We start from the raw sequence: 14,754 nt of genomic DNA on the forward strand, positions 1-14,754 counted from the left end.
TAAGATCAGACACAGTGCTTTTACTGAAAGTTTAGTACATAAAAGAGTGCCCGCAAAAAATGTAACTTTTTGCTATTGTTTATGGCATAACTCAATAATTATAGCAGCTACACAAAAAATGATTGCATATTTGAAATATGCATGAAAAACTATACTAATAACAAACTTTTCAAGTCTCTATTACTAGAAATAAAAAAAAACTTTTTCGAGGAGCGTCTCCCCTTAAAAGGGTGTCTGTCGTTAAATATAACTTTGTGTTGTGATTGTTTTTATATATCTAAAAACTTCCGCAAGAGGCACACCCGACGCACGGGGAGTTTTTCCTGTTTAGCTTGGGCCAGAGAAACTGAAGATTATTTGTCATGAACTGGATCGCCACGGAGGCATTGGGTGTTGGGTTCACAAGTCCACTTGTTTGCAGGGCCAGTGCTGATCAGTGCAGGATTAGTGCAGGAACGGTGATGTGATCTTCATTGAGGGCTTTGACTGCGTCGTGCACTGCCGCCTCATTGATGAGGCACCGCAACGTTTCCCAAGCTGTATCTAAATACTTGTAGATGCTGTACAAAGGCACACTTCTTGAAAATATCGAAAGGAGCACCCGAACTCATTAGTATTGTACCGTGAAAACTTCAGATGACAAGTGAGAACACTTGCACATAGTTTCACTTTCTTACCAGGGATTTGGTCGGTAGCATCGGCATGCTCGATCCGGCAGATTTCATGGCCATGTATATTGGGCCGCAACTAAAGTATGTTCATGATTACACTCAAAAACATTCGTTGAACGCGTTAGTTGACCCTTGCAAGGCTGTTCGTTCGACAAAGTTTCCGCCTAAAGTGGCTGATCTACGTACAGGAGCAACGGCTGCTGCCACACGATTCACAGCAGAGTCTCCGCTCGGACATTGCACGTGAGAGGGCACCAGTCGAAGATCTCGAGGCCATATGTGGTTGTTGCACTTTCTGATGCCAGAACAAGTCTACTGATGGCCGGAAGTACTTCATGATACCGTCCCGTTAAGCACAACAGGTTGTGACAGAAGACAAGGTTGCATAGATTCAAAAGAGAGAATATCAGGCCAGCATTTTAGACTCGAATTTGTGAAGTAAGTTGCGAGTTGATTGTGCAGTATGTCACCATCTCTCACTCAGGTTTGATTAATGCTTCTGTAGGGTCTTGTTTTCAGCTTGACATTATGCTCTAACTGGTTTGTGTTTGCAGTATTTAGTTTGTGTGCTTAGCATGCACATGGAAGGATGAAAATCTGATTGCGAAACTGGAAAGGCGGGCCACTGGAGTCGGGTATAAAGTAAAAACACCACGCTCCGTCTTTGAAGTGTAGTGTAACGTGTCATTTTTCAGCTTCTAATTTCACAGTGTGTGCGGCGGGCTGGGTTAGAGTCTTGCTGGTTGTCTGTTTTTTTTTTACCTATTGTTTTCATTTTTGTTGCAGTGCTTGTGTTTTAATCAGAATTATAAAGAGGTCCTTACCATAATTTCTAAAAGTAATTTTAAAGCCCGGTTTCGGCTTAAAATAGGTGTGCTGCATGCCAGCATCAAGCGTGCGTCGTGCAGTGTGCCTCCCCAGTACCCTGCACTATACTGGTCAAATAAATATGTATGGCACTGGGGCAGCACCACTGGGTTTTTCAATAGGGTTGCTCGCAATGAGCACATGCATCTTGGTGCCTGTGCTCGTGAGGAAACGTGAGCGGATCTACCGAATTATTTACACCAATGCTGCTGATGCTACACCTTGCACACGGGACCCGCCACTGTAAAATTGGGCACAGAAAGTTTGCATTGTAGCTGACTATATATTTCCAACATATGGTGACAGCAAAGGATTACGCTCAGCCTGCCCTTCAAGTTCATTTTTTAAGGGGAGCTAAGAAAAATGGGCCGGCGATTCCAAATCATTTTTATTTTTATTTATTTATTTTATTTATCTCTTTATTTGAGCATTTTCACAAAATACTCATGAAAGGAGCAAAAGGAGAGAGTGTCTCCTGACTTGGCCCACTCTTCGTGAGGCACCTTGGTCAGGTACAGCAAAAAAAGCTCATAGAAATATTGAACAACATACATACAAATACAAAATGAACGAGGAACACTACAACAAACGAAAAATATATCAGTTAAATAATCAAACAAGGCTGTTCCTTAGCGATAAATACAAAAGGCATTATCAGCACTATTAACATATATTAAAATACATACAAATTGAGTTTTTACATGCTCGCAACATACTTTCAGTATAGATTTAGGAATAACCGGTCGACAGAAATTGCTTTGCTTCACCAAAAAATATACATAATGGATACACATGAGCAAAGTAAATTTGTGCTAGGTATTTTTGTTGATTTCACTAAAGCATTTGATTGTGTTGTGCACGGTGTTTTATATTATAAGTTAGATTTTTGTGGCATAAAGGGTCATGCTTTGAGTTCATGAAGTTGTATCTATCGCATCGAAAACAGTATGTTCAAAGTGACGGTTTTCAGTCAAAAACGCGCGACATCAAAACCAGAGAACCTCAAGGTAGCATACTAGGGCCTCTTCTTTTAAACATTTACATCAATGATATTACGCATATTGATTGTGATTCTAGATTTATGATTTATGGAGATGATACCACGATACTTTTGTCAGCTGACACTCATCAGGAGTAGCTTTACATGGAAACAATATTTTGAGAAACTTATAACTATGTACTAGTGAAAATATATTGTCAGTTGATGTAAATAAGACTAAAGCTATTATTTTCAACTGCAATGATAAGAAATTGGTCGCTTCAATGAGCTTACAATTTAAATCACAGTCTGTAGAAATTATAAAATCTATAAAATCACTTGGAATCTATTTTACACAAAGTATGCAGTGGAATGACCCTGTCAATGATGTTTTACTAAGGCTACTAGAGCGGTTGGCATATTCTCATGTCATAGACCTCTGCTACCATTAAAAGCAAAACTTGCAATATATCATGCTTTGTTTCTTTATCATTTAAATTATTGTACAGTTAAACCTCGTTATAACGAAATTGGAGGGCCACCGCTATTTGCTCGTTATAACCAATATTTCGTTATAGCCGTAGCGGGCATTTACCGCAAATATTATGCACTGTACTTACCCCAAAAAAATAGCGGGCGAAATAGCATCCCGCCGCACGGTGGTATGCAACAAAATAACCGCATTCCTAAATAAAAAGGAAAAAGTCATGCACCTGTTTTAATGCACTTCAAAATACACAGCTTGCATTTCAGGCAGACTTAGCTGCAAAGAAGTCCGTAATTGGACGTTGATGCATCTTCCTGATGCGAACGTTGGCTCGCTCAGCTGCGGCCGCAATGTTCAAGCCATCTTCGCCGCCCTCGTGAGTGCTGAAGTAGCGGCGCAGTACGTCCACTGCGTCTAATGCCCCCGACGCCGCCGGCACGTTTGTCTCCTGTTCGTCGACAGAGTCATCGTCACTAAATTCGTTACGATCACTGACAGTGCGCACAATATCATCATCCAGGAGCTGCTCCGTTGCCACCACTTCAGAGTCTGCACTCACATAGTCGTAAAATGACTCGCTGTCAGGCACGACACCGGCGTCACAAAGTGCCGTCCATGATGCAGCGACTTCGTCTGATGTGGCAAAACCGTCCGGCACAGTGGGCTCTTCTGATGGCTCATCGCTGGCGTCTGGTGCGGCGGCAAATGAGGCGTGTCGAAAGCAGTTTGCGATCGTGGTCGCCGTCACACTCATCCACGCCGCCTGAAGCATTTCGAGCGCAGCGTACAAGTCAACATCGGTGTCTCGCTTCATCCTCATGTTGAGAAGGAGCTTGTCTATACATGCTTGCGGTAACCTGCCTTCAGCGACATAATCACGCCTTGGTCAAGCGGCTGTATTTTTGCTGTGCAGTTGGCAGGAAGGAACAGCAGCTCGATGTTTTGAAGCACAGCAGCGGTATGGTGGGCGGTGCAGTTATCTAAAACAAGGCACACCTTGTGGTTCGCTTTTGCCAGCTTCTCGTCCCATTCGCAAAGCCATTTTGAAAAAATCTCCCTGGTCATCCAGGCTTTGCGATTGGCTACGTACTTGACTGGGAGCTGCCTCTTCCCCTTAAAGCAGCGAGGGGATGCACTTTTGCCAATTACGAAAATTGGCAGCTTCTCAGAGCCGGTCATGTTTGCACAAAGTAGTGCAGTGATCCGCAGCTTACTTTGTTTGCCGCCATGGCACGGCTCGCCTTTGAGGGCTAACATGTTGTGCGGCAACATCTTGAAAAAGAGAGCGGTTTCGTCCGCGATAAAAATATCCTCCGCGCTGTATTTTTCTAGCAGCCGCACAGTGTTTTCTTTTGCCCATTTGGTAGCCTCCGCTTCGTCGGCAGATTGCGATTCGCCGCAGACCGCTCTCCCGACGAAGTCGTGGCGCTCCTTGAAGCGTTCGAGCCAACCCAAACTTGCTACGAAGTTGTCATAGCCCATGATGCAGGCAAAGTCTTTCGCTTTTCTTTGCAGCAAGGCGCGCTCACTGGCAGATTCACGGCCCGCGTGTCTAAGAACCATTTAAAAACAGCCCTTTCGACCGCTTCAAAGGCAGGTGCCCTCATCCTCAAAGCGCTTCCTTTCACGCCACGTGCAACAGCGTCGATGATGGACTTTTGCTTGCTCAAGATGGTCGACAGTGTGCTCGTCGATACGCCAAAGTCTCTTGCCACGTTGCCTTTCTTGGTCCCCGATTCGACGGCTCTTATCATAGCCGCCTTCTGATCTAGCATTATGCGCTTTCGCTTCCCGCCTGGCGCATTCATGTTGCTGTAATCACGAGCGCATCACGATAAAAGATAAGGTAGAAGCGGTCGAAAAAGAGAAGAAACACGCACGCAAAAGCAACGCGGCTCACGTCGGCAAGTGACAACACTTGCAGAGAAAGTGACTGTGAAGAGGAAGGGGCAGAAGGGGCGCTTTTTTGCGCTGCCCTCTAGGAACCGGTTATTCAAGGGGAAGGGGGTTTTTAAGATTAGAAAGCGCACCTTAGCGCCTTGAGAAAGGGGAGAGGGAGAATATAAAGAAGGCACAAAAAAAAAAAGAAAAGGGCGAGACGTTCGCGGAGCTGCGGAGCGCTCCGCTGTCGGTGGTAGCCACGGATGGATGGATGGATATGGCTGTACCCTTTAGATCGGGCGGTGGCTAGCGCCACCAAGCCTTAATACTTAATGAACCAACAACTAGATTTATTTTTTTTCTTTAAAAAGTGAGTTTGAGGATTCGTACTTTGCAGTGAAGGGTTTAATTTTCACTCGTGCCTTGACTTTAGCCACCAATCAGATAACCTCCTTCTAGTTAAGTCTACCCGCTTAAAGTCTATTTTGCCCTCCCTGTCCCTAAACCCCAGTGCTTTGAAAAACTCTGCGCCATCACCCTGAACTATAGGGTGAAGCCCTTTACAGAACATTATCAAGTGTTCAGCAGTTTCTTCTTCCTCTCTACACGCACTGCATACTGTGTCTACCCCTTTGTATTTGGCCCGATATGTCTTGGTTCGCAGTACTCCCGTCCTGGCCTCAAACAATAGGGAACTACCCCGAGTATTATCATAGATCCTTTCCTTGGCAATTTCCTGCTTAAAAGTTCAATAGATCTCTAGTGCAGACTTGTTAATCATGCCTATTCTCCACATGTCAGTCTCCGTTTCCTTCACTTTCTTCTTAACCGATAGTTCTTTTTGATTTGGCCACCTGCTGTTTTCTAAGTATTTACCAGTCAATTTCCTGGTTCGCTTCTTCCATTTTGTATCGACATTCTTCATGTATAAATAGCTGAAAACCTTCCTATCCCAACGCTCCTCCCCCATTTCTCTCAATCGCTTCTCAAATTTTATCTTGCTGCTAGCTTCCCTGCCCTCAAATGATGTCCGTCCCATATCACCTTGTACTCCCTGATTTGGTGTATTCCCGTGAGCTCCTAAAGCAAGCCTACCTATTCCACGTTGCTTAATTTCTAATCTTTCTTGAACTTCTGATCTCATGCACAAGACCGCATTGCCGAACGTCGGCCCAGGAACCATGACCCCTTTCCATATTCCTCTCACAACATCATACCTATTGTAATTCCACAGTGCCCTATTTTTCATCACTGCTGCATTCCTGTTACCTTTAGTCGTCACCTATATTTCGTGTTCCCTCAGGTACTCTGTCCTATTGCTTATCCATACACCCACATATTTGTATTTATCTGTTGTCTCTAGCGTGACCTCCTGTATTCTAAGCTTACTACCTTCGTTATCATTGAAAATCATTACAGCTGATTTTTCCTTACAGAATCTGAAATCTAACCTATCTCCCTCATTACCGCAAATGTCTATCAATCTCTGCAAATCTTCCTTGTTGTTGGCCATTAGCACTATATCATCTGCGTACATTAATGGTGGTAGTGCCTGATCAATGAGTTTTCCTTGTTTGACTAAAGAGAGGCTGAAGCCCAGTCCACTTCCCTCTAATTTGGCCTCTAATCCTTGTAGGTACATTATGAATAATAAGGGTGACAGGGAACACCCCTGCCTAAGCCCCCGTTTTACCTCTGCAGGCTTGGATACCTGTTTTTCCCACTTTATAACTACCTTGTTACCTTTATAGATATCCTTTAAAAGATTAGTGACTACATATTCCACGCCTAGTGTGTCCAGTATTACCCACAATTCCTCTTGAACCACGCTATCATACGCTCCCTTGATATCCAAAAATGCTAGCCACAGGGGCCTGTGTTCCTTTTCTGCTATTTCGATGCACTGCGTCAGTGAGAACAGATTGTCTTCCAACCTCCTGTGTTTTCGAAAGCGGCGCACGTGCAGCGACCTCTCCTCCGGAAACAGCGCGTGCCATCTGCTTTGTGCGCGTTGCTGGAGGGCGCGTGGCGGGAGCTTCGAACTGCTGAATACAGTTCTCGCGTTGCGCGCCGTCTCAAATTCGCGTTGTGCACTGTCGTGACATCGACTCAAAATTTTACTTCCCAACAAAATTTGTTCGTTATATCCCATAACAGGCAAATTTTGCCTCGTTAAAACGAGGTTTTGAATACATTGGTTCGTATGGGGACTTTCAAGGGGAACTAGGATTTGGTCGTTATATCCATTATTTCGTTATTGCCCATTTCGTTATAACGAGGTTTAACTGGCCATTACCACACAAAGAAATTTAAAAAATATTGCTGTAGTACATAATAAAATCATTTGTTTAATTCATAATCTTCCATACAGACATAATATTCATCATTTGTTTATTGAACACAGCATTATCAACACTTTCAAATTTTATAAATATGTACTGCTACGATACTATAAAATGGAACAAAAAAGAAGTTTGTCTACATTATCAGAGTTAACTGGTACTGCAGTTAACTCTAATGCAACTTACATGATGCAACTTAATGCAACTTACAAGTTGCACTACCAACATCATCATCCTCTTTTGGTACTCCCTCACACAAGAAAAAATTATGGTATGCAAAGAGTGTCTTGTTACCATTACAATTATACAAACTCCATTTAGCAGGCATTGTAACTACAAACATTACGCAAACACAGCTCTGTGAATTTTTTATTGATTCTAACTGTTAAAGCACATCATTAGCCTTTACCCCCTTATGTGTATCATGCAATGTGTTGCCATGTTCTGTGCCTCTTTTCTATTCTGCCCTTAATGTTGTTGTTTTTTGCCATATTTGCATATAGCTTTTGAAACCATGTTCATCTATGCTTTTTTTTTATTGTATCTAGTGTACCAAACCTGTACTGCCTCCTTTTAAAATGCCTTCATTACATGTGCATAAATATAATTTTTGTAACGAAAGTGAGCTACTGCGACCACTCTATGTATTTCGTCACCACCACTCTCCCTGCCTGACGTAATTGAGGAGTGGGAACTTCGTCAAACGGCTTGTCGCTTTTTTTCCCACACTCTCCATCAACACTTCATTGGTGTAAATAAAGTTATATTATTATTATTATTAGTATTATTATTACTATTATTATTGTCATCTGTTAATTGAGATATAATAGAAGTGTATTATATGTACCCATATTTTTTCTCCCTCTATCTTTGAATTACATTTAGGGAAACCGTATGATATGAAAGCTGATTTACAGCAATTCAATACTTTATAGTCTCCAATAATTCTAATAAACTTTTTTGGCTGGCCACTATCTTAAGTGGGCCATAAAATTGAAGCGCACTCATATACACTCAAGGGACATATTTTGCACTTGGTCATGAGGGAGGAGAAGGACGAAGGAGGAGGAGAAGCGTGCAGAACAGCATGCGTGGAGTAGCTTGACATGCGTGACATAAGCCGTAATGGAAAGCTACAGTTTCATGAAATGGCATTGTTTGCGTTGCTATGTTAGAAGAAAGTTGCATCAGCAGCTTTCTATGTCGGGAGCAGCGGGCGTCTGGTTCCGGAAGCTGTGACGCTAGCACTTCATGGCATGAACGTTGACCTCGACGACATTCAGTGAGGTTCCTTGGAGGGGCTGCAGCCTCTTTCGGCATTCCGGATGCACTAGCAGCAGTCTCCCATTGAACATCAGTAGCAGGAGTCCCAGGGATGCCAGAGTTATTCAATAACATGAGTTGCGAAACTGCGTTCCGAAACCCGGCCACGCCATTGGCCGACCTAACGGGAGTGAGCCGATCGTCGCGCCACCTGAAAGTGACAATACAAAACACTGCATCGCCACTTGTGCGCGTGCTTTTTTTTTTTTTTTTAAGGCAGCTCAACACCGCATGCAACACTGGCGTTGTCGCCTCAATCAATGGCCTTCCGCCGCCGCTGTCAGCTGTTTTCGCTCTGCAAAGGCGTAATCAAAGCCGAGTCAAAGCATCAAGGTTTATTTTGTCGAAGGTGGTGCTTGCAATTTCGTGCTAACATGGTTTTAACGCTGCGCCCTGAATATTTCTATCACTCCTCGCTTGCTCGCTTGAAAATGTGCGCTTGAGATCGATTGCTCACGGGAAGTTTGACGAATCCTTTTAACTGTTTCTCTCTGCGATTCACGATGTGTCTCACTAACACGACGGGAGTGATGGCCGCACAAACAAGACACAGATACGGTAGAGTGCAAACCAAAGCACAACAGTACCGATCAGTACTTGCCGCGAATCGGCCACTTTGTCTTGCACGCAGCGGTCAAATTCTACTAATCGCGAAATCAATGAGACACCGGCTGAGATGCCATATAATTATGAAAGCCCGATGACAAGAAAGTGGGAACTTGAACATAGCTATTTACTTGCAACTAGCACTGCAAGCGTTCCTTTTTCTTCAGGTGCTATGTTCGTGGAGTCTTTCCAACGACACCGGCAATTGCTGCTCGAGCAACGCCGTCTGCTGCCGTTGACAGACTCACAGATTGGATCCACCCGGATCAATGCTGCATCCCGCCTTGCCGCTCACTATTTTGCCGAAATGTAAACCTCGTGTGCTCGCTACATGAATCTGATAAACTACCGACTTCGCTGCACCGTTCATTACGCTGTGCTAGCTGTGTACCACACGAACATGCCGCTTATAGCCACGTTACTTCTTGCGCAATGCGGAAAACATGAAAAAAGACACAACATCAAGAGAACAAGCAGCTCCTCTGTTCTTTATCACGTGCCATTGTCAAATGGGAAGAAGACGCGGCGCGAAAGTTTGTCCCAGAGTTTCATGTAACTCATCAACCCATCATCATCCGTAAGTCTGTCCCGGCACTTTCTTTCCCCCGGGGTCGTGTGAGGGGGACGTTTTGTTTCGGGCAGACGGCCATGCCCTGGCAAGGGGGCCACTGCTCGGCGCCAGGCGCCAAACAGACGGGGCCTGCCTGTCGTCTCCACCACTGCGACAAAGTAACATGTTCAGTACCTTTAGGCACCAACTCACCTATAAGGACAAATTCTAGGCGCTGCCGTGCTGTTTGGCAGAATCTGGCGGCGCTCACAATCTTGCTAAACGCAAAAACACAAAATATTGTTTTCTAGTAAGTTTTCCCATCAAAAGATGGCGCTACAATCTACTCACTTCCACCATTCCAGCCAATTCCCTGTTCGGATGTTGATACATGAAGCTTATGGGGAATTTCGCAACTCGTATGATTGAAGAACTCTAAGGAATGCCACGTGATCACTTTGAGCAGAGGCCAAGTTTGTCCTTTAACCAAACCAACGAAGACACCCTGCCTGGTCAATGTCTGCGATCTGGAAAAAGCTTGCGGCAGCTTGTTTAGCCGCTAAGCATCAAAGTGTTGATTGCAGGGAATGCAGTCACCTGCAGTTGTCACACTGAGCAAGCCTGTAGGCGACAATAGGCTCACTCGGACTCATAATATTTTCTCAGACTTTCCGAGACTGGCAGGCCAGTCTGACTCAGAGCAAGTCGTCGGTGAGTAGACTTGTGCGTGAGCTTGCTGACCTATGCCCTTAATGTACCTTGCATAAATCAAACTGCACCATTCACTCAATTCCGCTAACCCATACAGTCTACTCTCGTTACAACGGACTGTCATAATTTGATAAAATGGATCCGTGTTAACCAAAGCCCATAATATCTAAACTTCGCTCAAAGGGGGTGGTGTTGGTATGCATGTCACCGTGTGATGATCGTTTCCATTTTGCTGGGCAGTGTATGGCATGCTAGTTCCACTGATACATGCTGATTGTATTTGACAGCATGGTCATAAAAGACTTCAACCACCAGCAGTGTTTCAAAGAAAATTGCAATGCATGTTCAAAGTGAATGAGTGCCATAACAGTAGTTGAACGGACGCTATGTGTCCTTTGCCCTTCTGAAAAGCTTAGCACAATAATAAAGAGTTTCCAGCATTACCAAGGCACTTCTCACATTAATATTCTAATTTGACAATGAAATCCACGTGCTTGGAGCGTGAGAATATACTCTTCAGGGCCTTGGTCTTGCTTTCTGAACTTTTGGTTGCTATGCCTAACATTACTACATTAGGGATGCATTTCTAATGCAAAACCAAATTAAAAACTTTTTATTTACACTTAGATCGAAAAAAAGTTGTGATAAGAGATTGGTGAGACCCTTCAGCAATGATGCAATGACTTTGCGCCAGCATTTTAGTCAGCTGCAACGCTTCAACCATTGGCGGGACCAGCGGGCTCTCGGACTGCTTGGCTGAAGGCTTGACTTGGCCGGAGGCCATCGATGTTGCCAGCCGCAATTTTAAATTAGCACATAGAGAGCAGTGGGGCCAATTTATTGTTGGCTCATGTGAACATGGCAAAAGTACGCTCGATGCACCTAACTTTGAAGGATAATGCTGCTAATTTTGTCCACTGTAGCCGCTAGGTTTTGTTGTGGTCTGCTAACAGCAGACTTTGTTCCAATAATTTAATACATTGGCCAAAGTGTAGATTTTACCGTTAAAACAAGCACAGACTGTACTGCAAATATTAGCCACCTCGCTTCGGTCTAGCTGAACATTTGCTTTGTTGTATTTTTAAAGCAGCCAAGTCTAAATTGAATTGCCTGCTTTATCTTGTGGACGGCGAAAAAAAAAGAGACAGGCAGTGGGATTGATTGATATGTGGTGTTTAACGACCCAAAACCACCATATGATTATGAGAGACGCCGTAGTGGAGGGCTCCGGAAATTTTGACCACCTGGGGTTCTTAACGTACACCCAAATCTGAGCACACGAGCCTACAACATTTCCGCCTCTATCGTAAATGTAGCCGCCGCAGCCGGGATTCGATCCCGCGACCTGCGGGTCAGCAGCCGAGTACCTTAGCCACTAGGCCACCGCGGCGGGGCACAGGCAGTGGGAATGCAGGTAACAATCTGCCATCTTTATAATGTGTAGCCCCCATGTATGGTATATCTGATGATTCATAACTCAAGCTTGTGATAATTCAGACATTGTCACTGTATAAGCATGCCGATTTTATTAGTTGTTCATTCATCATCTCTGTTACCAAACAAGTGCATGAAATATAGTTCTTGGCTAGGCTCGGATTTGGCCCTCGTGTGTCAAGAGAAAGTGTCTCAACCACCCCAGATGTGGAGGCATAATCGTATGAATTGTATGGTAGAACAAAAGCCCTCTGCTCACACGTCTTGCTTTGTGATTTAAATGTCTTGACAAACATGTTTTTGGTGGTCATGCTAACCAAGAACAAAGTCCCATGGAGTGTCTGTCATAATAAAACTCGGTGCTTACACATCTCTTATACAACTCTCAAAGAAGATTCTGTGTGGATGTTTTTGGTTTTGTCAATTAAAGTTCATGAAAATTGTCTATGGTAACTGGGCTTTTAGTTTTTTTTTTTTTTTTGCCATTCCATTTTATTGATGATGCGTAGCTGACATGAAAATACCCATCATGGTTTTTTTGTGAAGTAAAGATATTGTCACCATGATAATAGAAACGCTGCAGAATGGCTCCACACTGTTAAATTCTAGATATGATGTTTGCACTAGAATCGTTGTATTGTTGCTGTTTCAGTTTGGTGTAAGCATCGACCGAGAAGCCCACGAAGGACTCTACAGCCTCTATTTCCACAACTGCCTGGTTGGTCCCCTGGGATTCCTCAACAACTCTGCAAATATCTCGGTGAGCATTGCCCTAAGTGCCACTTTTGTCATTGCTTCGAAATGAGCACTAAAAAGGATTGGTAGTTTTTTGGTAAATCTCGGATGACGGCAGAATGTGGGATGTTCGTTAGAGAACCTTTGGAGGTCGAAGTTAGCCTGAAGGCTGCAGCATCCTTCATAATCCTTTGTAAATTTTCAAAATCAGGAGTTTGAGAGTTCTTTGTTGCCTTCACAGCAATGTTGCTGCACATATGATGAAATTTTATTAGAGCAGTGTGGAACTTGTTGGCAGCACAGTGATCTTTTGCTTCTGTTTTGCATTTTGTTCGACCACGTTCTACCTATTTAAGGTGCAATGACCAGTAAAGTACAAAAAACAGAGGTGGAGGCGCATTCGCTATCTAAGGCCATATTGGGAATGACACAGCTATGCCGTTTCCTCGCCAAGCCCACTTTAAGGCGCAGTGATTCTATCGCTGTGCCAATTGCGCCAAATTGTGTGAAAGTGCCCTGTTTGCTACATCCAGCTACATTTCCTAAAACTTTGGTGAGTCTGCACCCAACCTGCACCCAAGGGTGTACCCAAGCTTTCAGAAACGATACTACTTCAGGTTTTCCCGTGGAAAGTGGCACCACTGTGGACCTGTGTACTCGTAACTGGATATCCATGCTAACTGGGTATTCATGCCAAGCCAAGTTAAATTTAGCGAAAGGTAACTGTTGCGATGCAGTCAAAATCTGATTTTTCGAACTTCCTAGGGACCATGACTTCATGCTTTTCCATTCAACTCAAGCGGTGAAATCGCCACATCCACGTCTGTAGTAGCTTCACTGCCTCCCAGTAGACTAGTCAAGCATTTTGGTGCCTGCCCAGGCTCTCATGAACAGATTCAGGACCTGCCGCGAACCCTATTTAACTAGTGCAGGCCAACCACCAATTTCAGATTGGCATCTTGGGATGAGCTCTGCTGCTACCAGCAAAGGGCGGAGTGATTTATAGCTGTCTTACATGGAACGTTTGGAAACGATGATACGGAACACAAACCGGACTCAAAAGTAATAGAGCTCATTGGAGGAAAATTGGAAGGGGTCACATGCAATAGTTTAAAGTGAATGGATTAACGTATTGTTCAAAATGGTTGCACATTGTTGTATAGGTACTGGATCACCATTCGGTGTGCTTAGAAATATAGTGTGAGCCTCTTTAGTCCGAAATATTTTCTGAAAACCCTTTCGGTTACCCTTCGGCATGTTAGGAAGTGTAGTGTTGAAAAATGAATACCTACAGGCTTTCAGTGCTGCTGATTAAGTGGGAGCTGCATATTTATAAGCCTCTCATTTATGTTGACATTGTGAATGCTTTGCAATGCGAAAAAGGCATTTTTTGTTGTTGGAAAGACGGTTCAGTGATCTGTTGTACCATGGTGCTTTGATGTTTGAAAAAACTTGTTTGATAGGAATGAATTGTTTGTTTATTTTCCTTTTGAACATTTTCAAGTTCAACTCTAACGGACGATTGTCGAAGCTTGTCAAAAACTGATCCAAAAAAGTTGAGAGCGCATTGTTAATAGCATCGAGGTTCCTTCTCCTGTATTCTCTAATTGTTTGAAAGCAGTTGCATGATGGTGACAATGATAGAGTGATAGAAAAATGTTAAACATTATGATCACTTAGTCTTGGTGAGTGAACCACAGGAGAGAGGAGATCAGTAGATGACGTGTGGGCCAAATCCAAGAGCGATGACGTAGTTTTTGTTATGCATGTAGATGAACTGACGATCTGGTGCAAGTTGAAACCAGCGCATGATTCAATGAAGCAATTAGCTTCGGATCAGGAAGGCGACGAAAATTAATATAATCTTGACCAACAGATACTTGGGAAATTGAATTCGCCTGTTATAATAATCTCAGCCGCTGGAAACTAAACTGTCACTTGGTTGAGGCAGTCATACAGGTTGTTGCAAAATGACCGAGTGCTTGAGGGAGCACGGTAACAAACTCCGATGACCATCTTTTTCAAATTAATGCTCAGACAACACCATACAGATTCAGTGTCACACTTTATTGGAATAGAAAAAGACTCATAACACTTGTTAACAGCCAGCAGAACACCCCCACCTCTAGTGTTAGTGCGGTCACATCGGTAAATGTTATTTGCTTTTG

General features: G+C 43.7%; 1 protein-coding gene across 5 annotated transcripts in view; it reads left to right on the forward strand.

The window, feature by feature from the left end:
• The window catches only part of LOC119160747 (protein GPR107), a 428,055-nt gene that overhangs the window by 179,054 nt on the left and 234,247 nt on the right, over positions 1–14,754 (forward strand). For all 5 annotated transcript variants that reach the window (XM_075881006.1, XM_075881007.1, XM_037412965.2 and 2 more), the window contains one exon: positions 12,504–12,611. In XM_075881006.1, the coding sequence (XP_075737121.1) occupies positions 12,504–12,611 (108 nt within the window). The remainder of the gene's footprint in view (positions 1–12,503; positions 12,612–14,754) is intronic.

The sequence above is a fragment of the Rhipicephalus microplus genome, chromosome X, assembly GCF_043290135.1.
Source record: "Rhipicephalus microplus isolate Deutch F79 chromosome X, USDA_Rmic, whole genome shotgun sequence".
NCBI lineage: Eukaryota > Metazoa > Arthropoda > Arachnida > Ixodida > Ixodidae > Rhipicephalus > Rhipicephalus microplus.